The sequence below is a fragment of the Corylus avellana genome, chromosome ca2 (genome assembly GCF_901000735.1).
Source record: "Corylus avellana chromosome ca2, CavTom2PMs-1.0".
NCBI lineage: Eukaryota > Viridiplantae > Streptophyta > Magnoliopsida > Fagales > Betulaceae > Corylus > Corylus avellana.
In genome coordinates this window covers 36,100,423-36,120,721 of record NC_081542.1, presented here as the reverse complement: position 1 = coordinate 36,120,721, position 20,299 = coordinate 36,100,423, and the positions used below count along the sequence as shown (strand labels likewise).

Here is a 20,299-nt window from a genome sequence, read left to right as displayed (position 1 = left end):
TTTGATTGTTAATGAGAATGAAGCATACTATTATTTCTCAAAAAAAAAAAAAAAAAAACTGCCACCACCCTTAGCGATGACTTTAATAGTCGTCCTTGATAATTACTAACATGGCATATGACTGGTAATTTGATGAGCAAAACTTTACTATATGAAAATTATTGATTTTAAAATCAAAGGTTAAGAGCATAAGCTTTTGACATCAAGGCTCGTGGATATTAGGTATATTAATATCAATTTATCTCGATCTCATCAAGCTTTCTCCCATATAAACATCACTTGAACAATCGGTTTAAAAGAAAATTTTCATGCTTTATTAGTATTTTTGTTTCGTAATTCACACATGTCTAGTTACAAATAGAGGAAACAAATGTATGTGAACTAGCCATATTGTTTGAGCACAAGTAACAGGATGGTAATTCATAATCGTTAACACATTGATTAGCGTTGAAAGCACTCATATAAAACTCAAACTTCTCACTAGAAAATTGTGTGCTTGCTCCGCTGGAATAAAAACTTAGACCAATAATAGGAGCGGATTAAGTCAGCCCAAAGATTAAAATGTAATACAATAAACAAAATCACAGGGGCACTGGCTAGTGAGGCAAGTAGATATGGAATCCAAACAAATTTGTAGTCAAATATTAGAAATATGGCAGCAATAAAGGCCAATACCATGGCTGTTATAGCGAAGAAGAGTGTTGTGAGCCCGAACATCAACCTTGCATGCAATGATGTGACAAACTCACTTTCTGCATAGCTTGAAGTAAGAAGGGACAATAACAAGACTATTGAAGCTGCTGAAGTGAAGAGTGATAGCGCATTTGAGAGGATAAAAATCATAATCCACTGGTCTTTACTGAAAAATGGAGTATTTGTTATATTACTGCTAGCACCAGGTACTGCGAGGGCCGCAGTAAACACCACTGTAGAAATGAGAGTTGCTACAAGCATACATGAATTGGATGTCTCCTTCATGTCTTCTTTTCCACCTTTAAGTAAACGTTCATGTGTCTCAATGAATATTTGTCTAGGTGTTTTCCCCTCTGAGTTTTTCATATACCTCTGCGAAGGTCGAACAATCTTTTCCACTTCCTATAATGATAGGAATAAGATCAGTTACATTATATAATGGATATAGGATAAATTCTATATGCCACTATAAATAAAAAAATGATATTTAAAATGAATACCTTAAACCACAATAGCTCTCGTTGCATCTGAAGGTTTGCACGTGGTGCTCCGAGTCTTTCGACATGTGGTAACATTCCAGCTAAGTGCAACATGTTGTTACCATCCTTATCAGCATTTCCTACTATGTAATCCTTCATGGTTCCAATGTTATATATCAAATTAAATATATTTTCTTGCCGATGCACGACAGCAACATGAAATATGCTTCTCCCTTTTTCATCAACTTCCCATAATAGATCAGGATACTTGCGAAGAAGCACAACTAAAAACTCAACATTTCCTGACATTCCAGCATCGAAAAGTACTAGTGATGGTTTCGTTAATAGTTTTGAAATCTCATCATTTGGTTGCTCCAAAACTTCTTCCCAGAGGCTTTCAAGTAATTTGTGAGGTACTCTTGGTATCAAAGCTTGAATGTTGAAGCTTTTGAAATCTATAAATAGGATTTAAGTCATTAGAAAAATTACATTTAACAAAGAGAAATGGAGAGAAACAAAGTTCTTCACATAATGAAAGCATTAAAAAACAATACAAAAAAAACAATACAAAAAAAACAAAAACAAAAACAAAAACGAAAACAAAATGATGTTAAAAATACTTTAGGGTATTTGGTTTCTATTGAAAATCTTTAGCTATATTTTTGCTAAAAATAAAGAACCAAAAATCCGAATAGAAACTCATACATCCTGCTGCCAACACCACTATCCACCACTTAAATCAAAAATCCCAAGTTGGGGGTGATAGAAAGCCATATGCATCACATGATTAAAACTTTTAGTTTTGCACATGCAAGTCATAACTTTTAAAAAATTAAATTTTTCTTCAATAAAACATAAATAACATGAAGATAATTAATGCATTTGTTGGATGCTTAATCACCAAAACAAAAATAGTTTATGCTTTTAATAATGTGAGATCCTTTATTTGCTTTCTTCTTTGTACACGTGTAATCCTATGGAAGGAGTAAGAAAATATATATATTTTCTTCCTCCAAAACCCTTGGCTCATGCCCCCTAGATAGAACACCCAAGTGATGGCTGACCACCCCTATAAATAGAGTTTTTAATTAATAGTTGGAAGATGGATGTGAAGAAAAAATGAATCCTAACTCCAACGGACTTTGAACTCCTATTATCCAATAACTCGTCTAAGGTTGTCATTAATTATATTTTTTAAGTATAAAATATGATTATACTCTAAGATTTATTTAATTATACAAGAAACTCCTGACTACTACATATTGTATTTGACCTCTCCATAAAATATCCGTAAAAAAAAAATAAAGTTGATTTAAAGTTTCACTTATTTCTTCTACCTCTTGATTTCTTTAGCACCCAATTTGATCTATTGATTATTCTTATAGTATTGGCATCAAATTCTATAGAGTAATTTTATTTTAATAGTTCCTTACTTAAATGCTTAGGTTTGAGACTCACGTACAATAATCAATTCCAATAAAATCTATCTCAATTAATATTTTCTGGTCTTAAAAAGAATTATAAGATTTATTTAATTATATAAGAGCTTCCTCACTACTAACTATTGCATTTAATCTCTCCATAAAATATCCATTAAAAAAAAAAGTCAATGTAATTAGTGTCACTTTATTTCTTCTACCTCTTGATTTCTTTAGTATAATACCTCAAATAAATAATAATAATAATAATAATAATGAAAATAAATATATTTATCCATATTATTTATAAAACACCTGCTATTTAAAATGGTTTAAATCATTTTCTACTAAAATGCAATCTCAATTTTTAATTATTTATGACTAAACGTTCAAGGATTTCCTAGAACGCTCAATGAAACCCTAGAACCATTAGTATAACAGTTTCGAAGGTAGTACATGGAATGTTTGATGGACCTAAAAAGTAAATTTAACCTATTAGGCACCTCTTTTAGCATTATCCACCCCACCAACTCCTATATAAACCCCTCATCATGACCCTTTAGATCACAATCATCCCCATGCATTTCATGACCCACACCAAACCTAGTGAGAGAAGGAAATTATAGAAAGCAAATGGAGTATTTTGGTGCTAATCCATCTTCATTAAGGTAAACCTTGAACCATGCTTGCTTTCCATGTTGTTTATACTCTATCCATGTGATTTACCATGATTTTTATGTAACACCCCACCTCAATGACACACAATATTGTCCACTTTTGGCTTCCTCAAACCAAACTTCCCAAGAGGTCACCCATCCTGGTACTACTCCAGCAGAAGCATGCTTAACTGCGGAGTTCTAATGGAATCATGATCATCACGGCTTTAAAATGCGTTGTTGTCATTAAGGGTGTAGTATACATTTAAGCACATCCCTATCTCCATACCTAGGCGATGTGAGATGTCACAATCACCCCTTCTTAGGGCCCAGCGTCCCCGCTGGCGACCCTCATGAAATTAGCTCATTCTTGGCGTTCTTAGCGAGTGCCCGCTAGCGACCTTCATGAGCTTGTGCACGTTCCCCCCATCTCAGGCTGGGCAATGACTCTGATACCATTTGTAACACCCCACCTCAATGACACACAATATTGTCCACTTTTGGCTCCCTCAAACCAGGCTTCCCAAGAGGTCATCCATCCTGGTACTACTCCAGCAAAAGCACGCTTAACTGCAGAGTTCTAATGGGATCATGACCATCATGGCTTTAAAATGCGTTGTTGTCATTAAGGGTGTAATATACATTTAAGCACATCCTCATCTCCATACCCAGGCGATGTGGGACATCACATTTTACAAGTCTTAAATATGAAAAAATGCATTTATAATTTATTTCTCATAAAAAGACCGTGATTTTTCTAAAACTAGTAAACTTACTCTTGTTTTTCGAGATTTATCACGTTGATATGGTTTAACATGTTTTTACTAAGTTGTTAGAAGCTTTTTGTAGTGAACCAAATAATTAACTAAGCTTAAGTAGCTTAGTTAGGGGGATAATATGGGCTTTAAGTCACTAAGGGCGCTAGAAGGGTAATTTGGACTTTTGGACCGGACGTACGCTAGAGTTAGCGGATGTACGCTTATGTTTGTAGTGTGGACGTATGTGGGGGGACCACCGTACGTACGCTCTGGAAATAGTACACGGACGTACGCAGGACCACACAGACGTACGCTACTTTTTGGAATACTCTTTAGATAATACCTGGATGTACGAGCTAGCCTTTGGACTGCTGTGGAAATAGTATCGGGCGTATGCTAGGGTTGGCAAACGTCCGCTGCTTTTCTGGAGAGTTGGTAGTGCCCCTTAGCTATAAATACCCCCCTACTCCTTCAGTTTTTCACACCTCTCTCTCGCCCCCAGGCTGCCAGAAACCCCTTTGTGAGTGTTTTATGAGATTATGAGCGTTTGGTGCTAACGGAAGGGAAGTTCTTGAAGTTTCGCTTCAAGGAGGTAACGCTCTTAAGCCTAGCTTGTTTTTACGTTGTTGTGCTGCTAAAACATTGTCTTAGTTGTTGTTTGAGTTGTTAGTTTAGCTTTAACTTTAGTTATGCTTTAAATCTTGTTAGAAATGCGTTATCTTGACTTAGCATGATTTCATTTGCTTGGAGACGAGGTTTTGAGTTAGGAGACCTTAGGAAGCCCTTTGATAGCCTTAAAATTTGGTTCTGGAGAATAGAAGGACAAATGGACAAAATGAGGTTCTTCCTGAAAACCTCGAAGCGGACGTACGGTCTCGCGACCGGACGTACGATCCCAATCCCGGACGTACGGTCCAGAGTGTGACAAGGGACTTTATTTTAATCAGCCATCCAATAGCTCCTATTTTCTTGTTTTAGAGTCGTTTTGATATAAATAGGACTAATATAAGGTTTTCCACAGATTTGAAAAACCTAGATCATTTGGAATACTCGGAGATATTATACGACCCAGGTGATTTTTAACTCATATAATGCTCATTGTTATTTTTCATACACTACACGACTATTTTATGTACAAAAAACATGCATATTTGCAACTCTTACTTTTATACTTGCTGCACATGAACTCTAGCATTTTGAGAAAAACGTTGTACTAAATATGTTAAGAAAGTGAGACTTATAAAAGCATGCATGTAAAATACAGACAAGATAATTTGCATCATATGACATGGTACACCGGTACGTGCGGTATAATGGTCATGGGCTTACTATACATGTTAGCTTTATGGTCAAATGTATAAGTGTTATGTGGGCTTTGGATCCAATGGTTTTGTGACTTGGTGCAGCCACTCCCAAATGGCTAGGTTGCTACAGGACGGATATCATTAGCGGTGTGGGCCACCCGAGGTCGGACTCGGTCGTGCCGCTAGTGTTATGTACGGTAGCGTACAATGGCTGGGGCACCGGCATTGTATTACAGGTCACTCGAGACAACATCAACCCTGCTGGGAATGGGTAATATCTAAGGTAGACCATACTGTTGAACTATGACTGTCATTCTATATCATATGCATATATCATATATCTATACCCCATTTTTTTATAAAAACTGTCATATAGAACTGTTTCTTGCCTTATGAAAATGGAGTTCATTACTAAACTGGCATGGGCATTATTTGCGTTAATATTCACTAAGTCTTAGACTTACCCCCCTTTTTATTTATGTTTTCCCCTATCTTTACAAATATCTGTGTGGTTTAGCTACCCTAGAAGAGGATGCTGTCGAAGCCGACTTGGGTGATAGCTTAGGACTTGATTCGGTCATTTTTTAGGACATAGACTCGGTTTGGTTGAAGTCTATGTGGAAGGATGGAGAAACTGCCTGTAATGATATGATTGAGATTTTAATCTTGTTATCCCTACTTAAGCTTAGATCTTGGATTTGATCTGTTGATCTTTCGTTGGAACAATGTTATGACATTATGTTATGGTTTGTAATCCTATTTTGATGACGGTTTGATGACCGGTATCATTGATGGTTATCTTTATATTATGAGGATTTATATTTACTTTGGTACATGTTATGTGGGTGTTAAATTTACTGCTCTCTATTTCCTATAGTTTTCGAAAGTCTTTCGCTGAGATTTTCTCGTTTTGACGAGAAAGGTTGAAATCCCTGAGTCTTGTCCTGCGAGGGATAGGGCTACGAGACGAACCATGGGGTCAATTACCAGTTAATTGATTTGCCCATCGAGGTCGTTACACTTTTGGTTAAGGATGATATGTGTTAGGTAGGAATTTTAGATTTTTGCATGCAAGCCACTTCCCATCGAACATTCTATGGTATCTGGTTTAACGTTCGACCATCATATACCGAACATTCAACAACGGCCAGAAATTGATAATTAAGATTTTAAATGATGGTTTAGCATTGCATGCGTAGAGTAGGTTCTTGAAGTATTGTGTATAATGTTGGACTATGTTTCGCAATTGCGGGAGTTTGAGCTGTTGGAGTTTGAGGATGAACAAATGAGGTAAATAAATACTTACAACTGCTATAAACAAAAACATGTGATATATCAACGGATTGAGTGTGCATTTTCAACAATATGTTTTGAGCCTCTTACTTTTATTAAGATGAATAAATGTTTAACTAAAGTAACAATGTTTGCATTGTATGACATGTTATATTGATACGTGTTGTATAATGGTTATATGCTTACTATATGGTCTTGACCCTATGACCAAAGTATGTATATTATTTATGTTTGGTCTTTAATCTAATAATTGTTTTGTGATTGGTGCAACCATGTTTGAGTGGTGGTTACTATAGATGAATGTTATTAGTAGCGTGAGCCACCCAAGGTCGGATTCGGTCTGGCTGCTAGTGAGCGGATGGTATGTGTATGATATCCGAGGCATTGATATTGTATTATAAGTCTTTCGGAATAATGCCAACCCTACCAAAAAGGAGTTAAGGGCTTGAATAGATGATATAGAGGATAGCTATGATTTACTATATATCTATATAGTATGATTTTTTTGCATCAAAATATTGGTGATTATTACCGAAATTATGCTCAAACTTCCTTAAAATAAACTACATGTTCGTGGCATAATAACAGAGACGAGGCATGTAATATTTGTGATAACCCAAGTTTACAATTCCAAGATATAAACTATCAATACGTATGAGCTCATTGCATTCTCAACTGTAATATTTGATTAATTTTTTTCTTTTTTTTTCTTTTTTTGAGGAAAAGTAATATTTGCTTACTAAATAATAAGTCAATAATGGACTTATGCAATTATTACGGTTTAGTAGGTCGTCCATGTATAGACTTAGAAAGTTTGCTAGGATGAAAACGCCAAGCGAATGTCTCACGTACATTATGGTACTAGTACACTATATACAATACTAAAACATATATAATACTGAAAGATCTGATCCGGGTTTAGAGAAACGTACATGAGCTTGTGCATCTTTCCACCATCTTTAGCCCGTCTCTGCTAGTCATGTCTTCCTTCTGAGCCAACACATGCAAGGCTGTTCTCTGATTCTCATCCCGTTCACAAGCCATTGTTGGATCTTGTTCCAGTATTTTCGATGCTAAATCTATGATTAATGGACATAACATTTTTCATATATTGTGGTCAGAAAACATTCTTATTCATTGCCATGCCAAGTGGTAACAAAGAATGTAGTCATACCATAGAGATTGTTGGAAAGGGAAATAAAGAAGAGGCTAATCCGTTCATTGCGATTTAGACGGGCAAAATCAGTTTTGGGGTAAAGATATTGAGCCATTTTGTCCTGTCCAGCTTCAGCTGCCATGCCAAGTGGTACAAGTCCCCTAGTGCCACGTATCATTGTCAGCTCCTTATTCTTTGCTACAAATAACTCTGCAATTTCCATCATTCCAGACACAACAGCAATACAAAGGCCTGTGTCATTATTGTCGTTTAATATAGCTGCCTCTTCCACAGTCATAAAATGTAGCAAATCTTTCACAAAATTTGTGCATTTTGCAGTAACTGCTATGTGAATAACTGTATCTGCTGATTTTGTCAACCTGGCATGAAGCATCTTTCGATCTTCACTAAGGATTTTCTTAGCAGTTTCCCACTTACAATTTAGTGCAGCCAGATACAAGGCCCGGCATTTCTCTCTTTCTTTCCCTGCATAGTTGTGAATATCAGAATAGTCTTGACTATATATGGAAATTTATGTTTGGTCATATACTTAGACAGGTAGAATCAGGAATTTTTGTATGGGAAATTCATACATATATATAGTTAAACTATGCATGTGTGCACGTACATTTATGTAAAATAAAAATAGACAAGTTGTAAACTTAATTTCATACGAAATCATAACTTATAATTGCATACAAAAGTTACATGTCTACAAGCTTTTACTTAAAAAGAACATTTCTTTCAAATGCAAAAGTTTTTTAGTTTGCTATAGTCATATACAAGGAATAACAATAGAAGTTCTCTTATGTTTATCTTGTGTCCCTCCAAAACTAATATGCCTTTAAAATTACTACTGAATTTACGATAAATCATTATTGAATATTAATTTAATATGATTTTAAAGTCACTTCAGTTTTGGAAAGAAGGACATGGAAAAAAAAACTTTTAGCATTACTCCATGTATTATAACTCTAGAAAGCTAAATCATCAAGCCATCTATGAAAAAGTCATCATTAATAAAAATACAAAATATGTGAAATGTCCTTTATACCCCTATAAAATTAATAAAAATACAAAACTAGTCATAATTAAAAAAATAAAACAAAAAAAAAATATTAAAACAAAACCAATTGAGGAAAAAGAAAAAAAGAAGCAGACCCACGCCTAAATCTTTACTAATTTGTTTTTATATATATATATATATATATATATATATGGGGTAGTTTTTAAAATTTTGACATTTTTCGTTAGGATTTAACAAAAAAATCTTAACATAATAGTAATATTGCAAACTCTTAAAAGATGACGATTCAACATTGACTTTTTAAAGTTTAAAATGATGTTTACAAAAGTAATAAAAGATGAAGAGTTAATTAAAGTCATGATGAAGCCCATCTAATTTAACTATATGTGTACAGAAAAAATAATTTGTTGTCACCTTTTCTTCTTTTGTCAATACAAACGATTTATTCCTATAAGATAAAGTTTGAAGGTCTGAAATTTTTGTCATTGTTCAGAATAGTTGCTAGAAAAAAAGTCTTAGGAAAAATGAAAAAATAAACAGGATTTTCCTTATTAATATTGAAGGGACAGTCAAATTGTGAAATTGCAGTTCAACCATAATATATATTATTCTCTTCACAATTACTGTACAGATACAAATATGAAAACTCATCTCAAGCCATATAATATTAATGATATGGCTTTAAATTAAACAAAGGTTAAAGGCTAACCATACTCAAATCATAGCATAACCTAACTAAGCATATTACATTTTCAGCCCAAGAAAAAGATGGAGAAAACAAAAAATTACTATCTGTCTTGGAAGTTGGACATTCAAGTACTTCAGGAAAATGATCTGGGTTTTCCAAACTGCAGGCTTCCACAACAATATCAACTACTTGATCCATAGACATAGCTGCATTTGAAAGGTAAATTTTTGTGAGCTAAATATTGCAGCTGGGGTCATTGTGAGAGAAGTTAAGTTTTAGACTCACCTGAAATTTTCCACAATATTGGAGTTAAGCTTATGAGGTAGAGGAGAGAGTATAAAGGGCTTGAGAAAGTATTGTGTTTATATTGTTGCAAGTGGAAAGATATCCCTCTTCATATTCCTAAGACAGATAGATTTTCCTTCACACACGACATAAATTAGCTACAAACTGGTTTTATGTACCCTTTTTACACCACCTGCCGGAGAATCAAATTTCGCCAGTTTATTGAATCCCATTCCATAAACAGAAATCAGATTCCAATTGTCATGTTATTTTCAATCATCAAGCCAACTCAAATACATTATACATATGCTTATTATGTTGATGCAATTATCCTTAATAAGTTGAAATGCAATGCCAAAATCTGCTAGGACTAATGGATGTGTTTTGGTCCAAAATGATTGGGACTAATTAAGGATGTCTTTGTCGTGGAATCTGAAACTCCAAGGCAACTCCTCTATATATGCTTTCTTGGAATTGAAGTGATGCCTGCTCCCAAACTGAAGGGAAGGAATAAAGAGAAGTCTTTCCCAAGTACATGTGAATAATTTTATTCTTATCACATGATGGGAGGGAATAAAGAAACATGGCCGAGCTATGTACATGTGAAGATGAACTTTATTGTTGATCATATGGAAGGCATTTTTGTCATTTTGAATCGCCCTAATAGTAGATTTTGTGGGAGGGGACATGAGACATTGCAAAAATTAAAACATTAGAAAGGATATTGCAAACATATGATAGTTAGAGGGGAGTAAATGTAGTTTCCTTAAGAGTTTTAACTAAGGGTATAATGTCTTATAGGATTTGAAAATTTTGAGAAAAAAATGTGTAGTGATGGCTTCCCAATAATGTAGACAAGGCCACATGAATGTAGCTCTGATACCAAGTTAAAATAACTAGAGGTTTGAATTGAATTTCTAAACTATGTACAAGAAGGACCTATTTATAGTTGAATAGGCCAATTAAAATAGGAAATACAAATAAAGGAATTAATGGACAATATTACAAAATAAAATCAACATATACATGGAAATATAATCAACCTTAGATCATGAAACAAATCAATCATACAAAGTCTTTATGTTGAAGCACTTCAATGCCACATATTTAGGCAATGTATGACAAGGATGTAGCTAAATAATTACATATTATTATTAGGGACCATAAGGATCTAAATTCTACAAGCAATTCTCAGGCTTATCAGTTCATAATTTATGTGCTATATGGCCATATGGGTGTATTTATCTAGGCCATGCAACCAACTTATCACTAACAAATAAACCCCTTTAGTTGTTCTTTTAGTTTTGCTAGGTTTTTAACTTTTTTCCAAATATATGGGAAACCACTTGCAAAATGGTTGGATCTTTTTGCTACACTCTTCAAATTAAGTGAAATTAAGAGCAGCAATATGCTCGTTTCTCTCTGTCCTTGTCTCATGGAGAAGCTTTTGGGATGATAATTTAGATGTTGTCAGGGTTTTTTTTAGGTTGTTACAAATATTGAAGACTTTTATAAGGTAGTTGGGCCACACCCGAAAGTTTAGGGGTGGCTCAGGCCACTCCTAAAATATCTCGGTAAGCTATGTCAAACCTACTAGTGACACCCATGTATCTCATATACCACATCAGCTGCATATATATATATATATATATATATATAACAAAAAGGAAAAAATAAATAAATAAATAGGGGATGGTCATAGCCACTCCCTTTACTCAAATGGGGATGTTCAAAACTATTCCTAGCCATTCGGATACACCTATATATGAGCAAAAACTTGCAAAATTGTTGGATCTTTTTGCTATGCTCTTCAAACTGAAATTGAGAGCAGCAATATGCTCATTTGTCTGTGTCCTTGTCTCTTGGAGAACCTTCTATTAACTGTCTAGCACACAAAGTAAAAATTTCCTTGTTCACAATCCCATAATAGAAGCTTCTATCTACCACTCCTACTATCAAGAGTTACAGAGTAGTACTAGATATATTCACTATTGCAGACATTTCAAGCAATGCTAAAAGGAATATTTTTGTTCCCCTCTTGTCCGTCCAAAGATGACATGTGGCTTTTAAATTATTACTGGATTTAGAATATATCACTATTATATTTTGAACCAATGATAAATTTAAAAGCCACATCATCTTTAGAAGGACAAAAGAAAAACAAAAGTCTTCCTTCTAGCTTTACTTTATCTTCCTACATCAAATCACAATCATCTCCAATTTTCTCATCCTGGGTCTGCAACAGCACAAAAAGTTAATTTTGGAAACCCAAAGATGGAAAGCCCATCAATGGAAGCTATCACAATTTCATATTTATATGTACCTCAAACTTCAGAGGAAAAAGTATATACTATACAGTGGAAATTCATCATTTTTCTCCAGAAGAAAGAAAGTAAAGCCATCAACTACAGAAATATATAAAATAGAAAAAATAAAAAAAAATAAAAAACATCAATGGTAGAATGATTGTCAAAGGAGGCATCATAAGGTGGTAATAACCCCAGTGTGGTTTGAACAGATACAAGAGCAATCTGGTTCAATCACGCGCATCATGGCAAGCCTTCTGTCACGATTTTTCATCAGTTTAATCAATGGAAGCTTCTGTGATACTTGGCGCCAGATTTCATTCACTGGCCCATTTCGATCTCTATAGTCAAAGTATCTTCTCACCTGAATCACATCAACCAAATTGAAAAGAACAACTTAGTGAATAAACTAACAAATCTCCCATTTGAATATAAGAAACATAAAATGGAAAATTTCAATGCATAAAGAACATGTAAGCTCTGGCTATGGAGGTTTTAACACAGAAGAAAATGAGGAAGGACAGGGAGGGGGGGACACGAGAAGCTTCAAAAACATTCATGAACACACTAGAGACATTGCTTATTTCATAGGATTACTTAACAAGTTACTTATAATGTAAATCTTAGAGAACAATAGTACATGTTAAATTTGTTTCCCCACAAATTGTATTCTTGAATATTATAAATTTTCATGGAGAAAAACAGATTCTAAAGTATTTAGGAAAAATACACTTTAGTCCTCTGAAGTATCACTCATTTTGCACTTATACCTCCAAACTTTTAAAAGTGACATTACGGCCTCCCATATTGCTACCACATGTCAAATTCGACACTTTTGCATTTTTCTCTCCAAAATATCCTTAAATTTATTAAAAAGTAACCATTTGAAAAGGTTAAAATTATTAAAAAAAAATTAAATAAATAAAAACACCAAAAAGGGGTGCCCCTTTTCATATTAACCCCCTTAATTTTTTTTTTCAAATTTTTCTTTCAATTTTATTTATTAATAACTACATGGGTATTTTGGGAAAAACAAATGCAAAAGTGTCTAATTTGATACGCAATAGTAATATATGAGGCCTCGATGTCACTTTTTAAAGTTTGGAGACATAATTGCAAAATAGGTGATAGTTTGAGGGGCTAAAATATATTTTTCCAAAGTATTTAAGTATCCTTTATCTTAAAGAAAGTTTTGGGAAAAGTATGCAAATAGAAACTTACCAACTTCAGCTCCTGCTGGTACTCCAGAATCCTCTGTGTGGTTACATTTCTCAGCATTGTAACTAAAAATCCCCGCTTTACAGCGTAGGTTGATTGCACAAAAATTGCAATCTTTCTGTAGTCAATGACATCTTCAAAGGGCAATTCAATAGTGTCACTGACTATTACTGGGATACACAAGCTATGTATAGCATCGAAAAGTCGGCACGATGCCGGCGTCGAACCGGCAGGATGTAAGCAGAACTTTGATGAGTGCATCCCTTGTGAAGCTAAGGGCTGAGTCAGTTGTGATGGTGCTCCATACTTCATTATCACATCTTCTTCATTTTCAAGTGCTTGAAAAAGCAACTCACGGACTTCGCCTACCTACGAAAACAGAGTCACTTGCTGAGATCCCCACAGTATAAATCTCAGTCTAGACAAGATTGATTTTGCAACTAAACATTATTACGATCTTAGTGTCCCACATGGGTTAAGTCTAATCTTAACCATGTGTATATAAGTTCTTAGGGACCTTTCCTTTGCAAGCCGGTTTTCAAGAGTGAGTTCTACTTAAGGTTTATATCAATTAGTATCAGAGTCAAACACGATGTTACAGGTTCGAGTCACGAAGGAAGCAACTTATGGGCTAGATTAAAATACTGATAGATAAGTGAAGCCCGGCCAAAAGAGAAAAGACTACCAAAGTCAATGTCTATAGAGTGAGCTGCCATGGACGGCAGTTGCGGAAGCCGGAAGCATAGTAATATGTTACGATCCTATCCTTGGTGAGCTCCATAACAAAAGATCTCAGGATCAAGTCCCACGGGCTAAGATAAATGACACCTAACTAATGATAAAACTAATCGGAAAATATCCACTATTCCTTATTAGATGAAATTATACTCTAACACAACTTCTAAGCCTAACTCACCCAGACTCTACCCCTAACAAGGATCCACAACATTCTGGTAGGGGCTGTGAAGATGTGGGTGGCAGAAATAGGTGGCATTGGCAATGTTGAAAAAATATTAGTTTCAACTGTAGGTTAAATCTCAACAACAGCAGATCCTAACAAGTCAGTAATCCCATGATTCAAGGTCCATGTTTCATGCCTGACGGCTGTAGTCTCCATGTTTTGTGCAACAACAGCTGCAGCCTCATGTCTTCTCATTTCCGTATTTGCTTTACTTTGTTTCTTTTTGTATCACATGCATGTGAAATACACTACTTTGGTCAAGTTAACCAAACCAGACCAGTGCTTCTCAAATTCTATCAAGTTTGTGGCCAGAATCAAGTGTTTCCTAGATTTTCTTTCAATCCTAGCATCAATGGACAAAAACAACTACCAATTTGATTTATCTAAGGTGTTGCAAATCTAACTTGTTTTTTTATATGCAATCAAAATATCATTAAAAACAAAAAGCACAACCTATGTACCTAAGCATAAAAAGAGCTAAAAACGCAGCTGTCCAAATATAAAAAGTATGAAGGAAAAGAATTTAAGCTCCACCGACATCCTCTCGAGATCCTCAAAAGTTCTATCATTTTTTTCCCTCTAAAGACGCCACAAAAGGCAATGTCCGAACTCTAGCCGAATCAGCCAAATGGTACATCGTTAAGCACGGGATGACAAAACTGTCTGAATGGAAGCTATAAGTGCAAACCACTTCACTTTGATGAGATTCATACATAATAATTTCCTATTCAAATCATCTAGTGTTCAATAATTCATTCCTTCAAAGAATTTTTTACATCAATTTAGTTATCTTCATCACTGTAAACAATTAGGAGCTGTTTGGAAAGCCGTATTCATTTGCTTTTCCGTTGTAGTTTCAAGCTTAGTTTGGGAACTCTTGTTTATAAGCTATGGAAACAGAGGAATGTGCTTAAACATGGAGGTCAACTGAGATCAGAAGAATAGAATGTCAAAGATATTGTTGTTTTGTATTTTGTTTAATTTCTGTTTGTCAAGTACTTTAATTTCGCTTTTATGCAACAAAAAAAAATATTGTAAAACCCCTTTCACCGTTTAAATGTTGAGAACTCTTTTCAATTGTCAGTTAACCAAATAGATACTTAGAACTAGCCAATATACGTTTCAAAGCAAATTACAAAACTCTTTTAAAAAACAAAATAAAACAAATGAATAACTTTACTGAGTACCTTTGAATTACACAGGACCGGCTCAAGCCCTAGGTGAGTTAGGTCCTCGCCTAGGGCTCCCAATTTAATAAGGCCCCAAAAAAAAAAATTAGGACAAAAAAAAAATTTTGGACTAAAAAAAAAATTTAAGGCCCAATTTTTTTTTTTTTTTTTCATAAAAACTTAAAGCCTCTAATCACGATAAATAAGTAATATAAATAAGGCCTCAATTTAAAAAGGCAAAAAAAAAAGGTTCAAAAAAATGTAAGGCCCAATTTTTTTTAATAAGACCAAAAAAAAAAAAAATCAAAATTTAAGGCCTCAATTTAATAAGGCCCCAATTAATAAGTCCATTATAAATTCTAGAAATAAGTAAAGGAAAAAAAAAAAAACCAATTTATTATAAATGGTGAGAATTTGGTGAGAAATTCTCATCATTACAAATAAAATATTATTAATTTATTTCCTATTATATTATCTAGGGATGGGCAACAGCCAAAAGTATAGACTCTATAGAGTATAATGTTGGCTACTTTGGGCATTTTAAATACAACTCTCTGTCTGCCTCTCGTTTTTGCTCACCCTTTTTTTGAGTTTCTCTTCTCTTTGCCTATCTGCTAAGTGATAAACTGCTAATTTTCCCTTCCTCTCCGAGTCTCCAAGAACTGCTTCATAATCCTTTGCTAAATCAAGTTTTATTGTTCTATTTTTATGATTTATTTTACTATAGTCATAATTTTTTTTGATAAATCGTGTTTGTTTAATTTGTTAATATTTTTAATTAAACATGTCTAGATATGAAAAACTTCCAAAGAGAGAGAGAGAGAAAAGTAGACAAATTGATTGAATCTCAAAGAGGAGCTCTAAATAAATTTGTTATTAGCAATAAAAAAAAATATATTTAGGATAATTTAGTTGAAAAACTCATAAATGAATAAGAAATTCATCAAAATATTGATGAGAATGCTAATGACGAGACAACACAATTTGATGAAGAATCTTTTAGAATTGATTACTTCTTATATATAGTAGATCAAGTTATTTCTTCAATTCAAAGTAGGTTTGAATAATTTCAAATATACAAAAATATTTTTGGTTTTTTATTTAATTTTAAGAAATTAAAATCACTAGATGATGATGGTTTGCAAAATAAATGTCTTATTCTAGAAGGTTTCCTAAAACATGATCTTGATGGTTTAAATTTATTTTCAGAACTAAAAGTTTTAAAAGAAATTTTACAAATAGAAGAAAGTGCTCCAATTGACATATTAAATTATATAAAAAGACTATATTTTCCAAATGCATGTATCGCTTATAGAATTTTATTGACAATACCTGTTACAGTTGCTTCTGCAAAAAGAAGTTTTTCAAAATTAAAATTGATAAAATCCTACTTAAGATCAACAATGTCACAAGAAAGATTAAATGGATCAGCCATATTATCAATTGATAAAAAAAAAAAGATGTTAGAAAATCTTGAATATAAAAACTTAATCAATAATTTTGCATCTCAGAAAGCGAGAAGAATGATTTTTAAATAAAAATTTAATATTAATATTATTTTTTTATTTTTTTACTTTTTTAAAAAAATAAGACCCAATTTCAAAGTTTCGCCTAAGCTCCCAAAATACATTGAGCCGAGCCTAAAATTACAATGCGTTTTGAGAAAGAATTTAACTTCAATGCAGTCATGGCACAAAAGTGGTCTTTTGCAGCCCCAATAGGAGATTGACACATCACCTAAAGCACAAAAAATGCACAAAACTATTCTACAGCCTAAAACACTAGATTTTTCCTTATTTCTTTCTTCTTCCTTTCATTTCTTCTTCTCTCTCATTTCTTCCTTCCTTCCGACAACTCCTCTCTCATTTCTTCTTCTTCTTTATTCTTGTCATTTAACAGAGAAAGAGAGATATGGTGGATCCCTTTAAGGTGATAAAATCCCTAAAGAATTAACCTTCCCCTTTAGGATTTAGTTTTGAATCAAAAAAATAAGTTTTGAAGTATTAGAATTGATTTTTTAGGCATTATAATCGATTTTTTAGGCATTAGAATTTGATTTTGAGATTGGGTTTGCGTTTTCCGATTGCGTTTTCCGGATGGGTTTGGCCGGCAATGAAGAAGAAACGGGCTGCGTTTTCCAAATGGGTTTGGCTGGCGATGAAGAAGAAAGGGGCTACGTTTTCCGACTGGGTTTGGCCGGGGATGAAGAAGAAAGAGGCTTCTATTTTGAGAACATCTAAAGAAGAAGGGGCTGCAAAATAATCCTATGTTTTCAATCTTATTATTTAAGATGAGTTTAGCTTAGGTGTCAAAAATGTATTGAGGTTGTAAAATTGGCATTTTATGCACCAACCGCATGGTAGGGGCTCTCAGTCAATTTTTACAGTTAAACCCTAACGGAAACCACTAAAAAGTCCAAATTACCCTTTAATTTATTTTATTTTATTTTATTTTTTCAATTTGAAATTAAAGGTGAATTTGGAATTATGACAGTTGCAAGGGTATAAAGGTCATTTCATCACTTTTAACGTCTAAAAACTGACTGAATTGGGTAGACTACATCAAATTGAAAGTTTTTTAGTGAAATTGAGAGATTTTGAAATTTAAATGATCTTTTCAAATCACATGTCCTTTGGGAATTCCTCCATGAACAATCAATTAAAAAAAACGCAAGAATCATATTGAAAAAAAAAAAAAAAAAAACCGCAACAATCAATTAAAAAAAAAAACAATAAGATTAATTAACTAAATAGAATATTCAGAAATAATTACCCCTGGGCGAAACCGATTGCCCATGAAGAACAACAACTTTTTCCGATTCTGAACGCCGATACCTCCACGGTACGAGCTAATCCGATGCGAGTACGGCACGACCACGTCCTTGGCCAACGACGCGTGGTGTGGTCTGACCCGCCGGGAATCCGACACCAACCACACCGCATTCTTGACCCGTTCCTTCACCCGCCGCAGCGCGTTCGGGTTCTGGCAAACCATCACGTGGTCCCGCCCCTTACTCCTCCTCCACTGCTCCTGCTCCTCCAACCACGCCACCAACTCCTCCTGGGCCTCCGCGTCCCAGGGCTTCGTCGGCCGAACCGACCCGTTTAGAGAACGGGTCTTGCTCGCGACCCAGCTCAACGACGAGAAGAACGGCACGTAAAACAAATCCGCCTCTTCGGGATCCGAGACCCGCACGACAGGCGACCCGACCCGGTATCTTTCATCCCGGGTCAAGTCCAGCAGCAAGTGCCACTCGGCAGAGTGTTGGTGACTCGGGTACTTACGGTCTGCCACGTCGGCGTGCCCCCGCGCCGTCCAGTACCCCTCGACGACGCCGTACGTGAACTTCCTCGGGAGGGTATAGAGGTAAACTTTCACGCGGGGTTTATTCGAGCTACTGTTCGGCGAAACGGTAAGAAGCGAATCGGCGTGCCAGGGGGCTGAGCCGCCGGAGGGAATGGCGTGGAAAAAGACATAGATAAAGAGGAGGAGGAAGAAGAGGACGGCGGTGATGGTCTGGTTCTGCAGCCATGCCTTGCGCCCTTTGTTCATCTTCTTGCAGCGACATCTTCCTCAGTTGCTGGTTTTGAAGGCCACGGTGGCTCTGGTTCTGACTGAGAGTGGTGACGTGGTGTCGATGGCGCGCACGTACACAACGTGGAGAGGAAAAGACAGAGACGCAGGCGGGGTGACGTGTCATGTTGAGGAGGAGGGTCGTTAAGGCTAGTTTGAATGTGAAAACGCCACGTACCTACAAATCAGAATGGTTTGATTACTTTGATAGAAGAAAAAAGGACAGAAATTTTCAATAAATTGGTTTTTAGAAATAAATTTAGTCATACGTGAGAATTTAATGTTGTTTAATAACCGAAAAAAACTTGTGAGCTTTTCGTTATTTTTGCAATTAATTCTCTAAAATTTTAAAATTCTTAATTTAATATATTAAACTTTCAATTTTTTTGCGAGCAATGGCACATTTCTGTTAGATTTTTTTTCCGTTACTCATAAATGAGTGGTGTCAAAATTACCAAAATACCAAATGCAAAGAATCATGCGTTGATTCAGATTTAATAAAATTTGCAAAAACACTCATGTCTGGATTTTTGCATTTTTTTTATAATAAAAAATATTGGTAATGCTGGAAATTTTGATAGGATTTACCAGAAAAGCCTAACGGATTAGTGAAATTGTAAAAAATTAAAAGTTCGATACATTAAATTGAGTGTTTTTGAACCTCAGAAAGGTAATTGTAAATGTGATGAAAATTCAAAAGAGTTAAGTGAAGTTTTTCCTTAATAATATATGCTTCTCACTTGCCTTTTTAATAGCATTAGCATGCACATCCTTAACCTACACATAATTTTTTGAGGCTGATTTGTTTGTAGGAAACTTTTGTCTAAAGAAATATTTTTTTTATGTTTATTCTTACTGAATTTGTCATCTTAAGAGGACTTACAAGCATTGAATATTAATCATACTTAACTCCAACTCCTACCAAATTATATGTTATCTTAAAAGATAATTTATTGATCAAATACATCATGAAAAGGAATATATATATATATATATATATATATATATATAGAGAGAGAGAGAGAGAGATTTCAGATCATTTTGAAACAAACTCAATCTTTTAAACTTTGTTTTACTTACATTTTTTAATTTTGAAATTTTAAAGTAGCTAGTTTGTCTCTTTCGTTCACACCTATTTACATAGAATACTTGTAATACTTCAAGTAATATGATTAAATGATGTTTTGCAATTGTATGTATCAAAACTGAACAAAAAATAATGACATCTAAATTTTCATATATTTTTTAGTGACCCGTTCCTTATCGACATTTTTATGGTTAATTCTTCTGACTAATATTATTTTTATGCATAACA

The 20,299-nt window shown here is 34.4% G+C and overlaps 2 protein-coding genes across 2 annotated transcripts; both read right to left on the bottom strand.

Moving 5' to 3' along the window:
- Nucleotides 1–480: 480 nt before the first annotated feature.
- On the bottom strand, nucleotides 481–9,676 carry LOC132169673 (uncharacterized). The gene is made up of 5 exons (XM_059580668.1): nucleotides 9,574–9,676; nucleotides 7,776–8,243; nucleotides 7,534–7,680; nucleotides 1,194–1,627; nucleotides 481–1,095 (listed from the first exon to the last, which is right to left on the bottom strand). The coding sequence occupies exons 1-5, from the start codon at nucleotides 9,674–9,676 to the stop codon at nucleotides 481–483; spliced, it is 1,767 nt and encodes a 588-aa protein (XP_059436651.1).
- Nucleotides 9,677–12,120: 2,444 nt separating this feature from the next.
- On the bottom strand, nucleotides 12,121–18,963 carry LOC132172526 (probable arabinosyltransferase ARAD1). Its single transcript, XM_059584041.1, has 3 exons — nucleotides 18,184–18,963; nucleotides 13,285–13,650; nucleotides 12,121–12,427 (listed from the first exon to the last, which is right to left on the bottom strand). Exons 1-3 carry the CDS (start codon nucleotides 18,961–18,963, stop codon nucleotides 12,239–12,241), a joined length of 1,335 nt encoding a protein of 444 aa, XP_059440024.1. The 3' UTR covers nucleotides 12,121–12,238.
- Nucleotides 18,964–20,299: the final 1,336 nt, after the last annotated feature.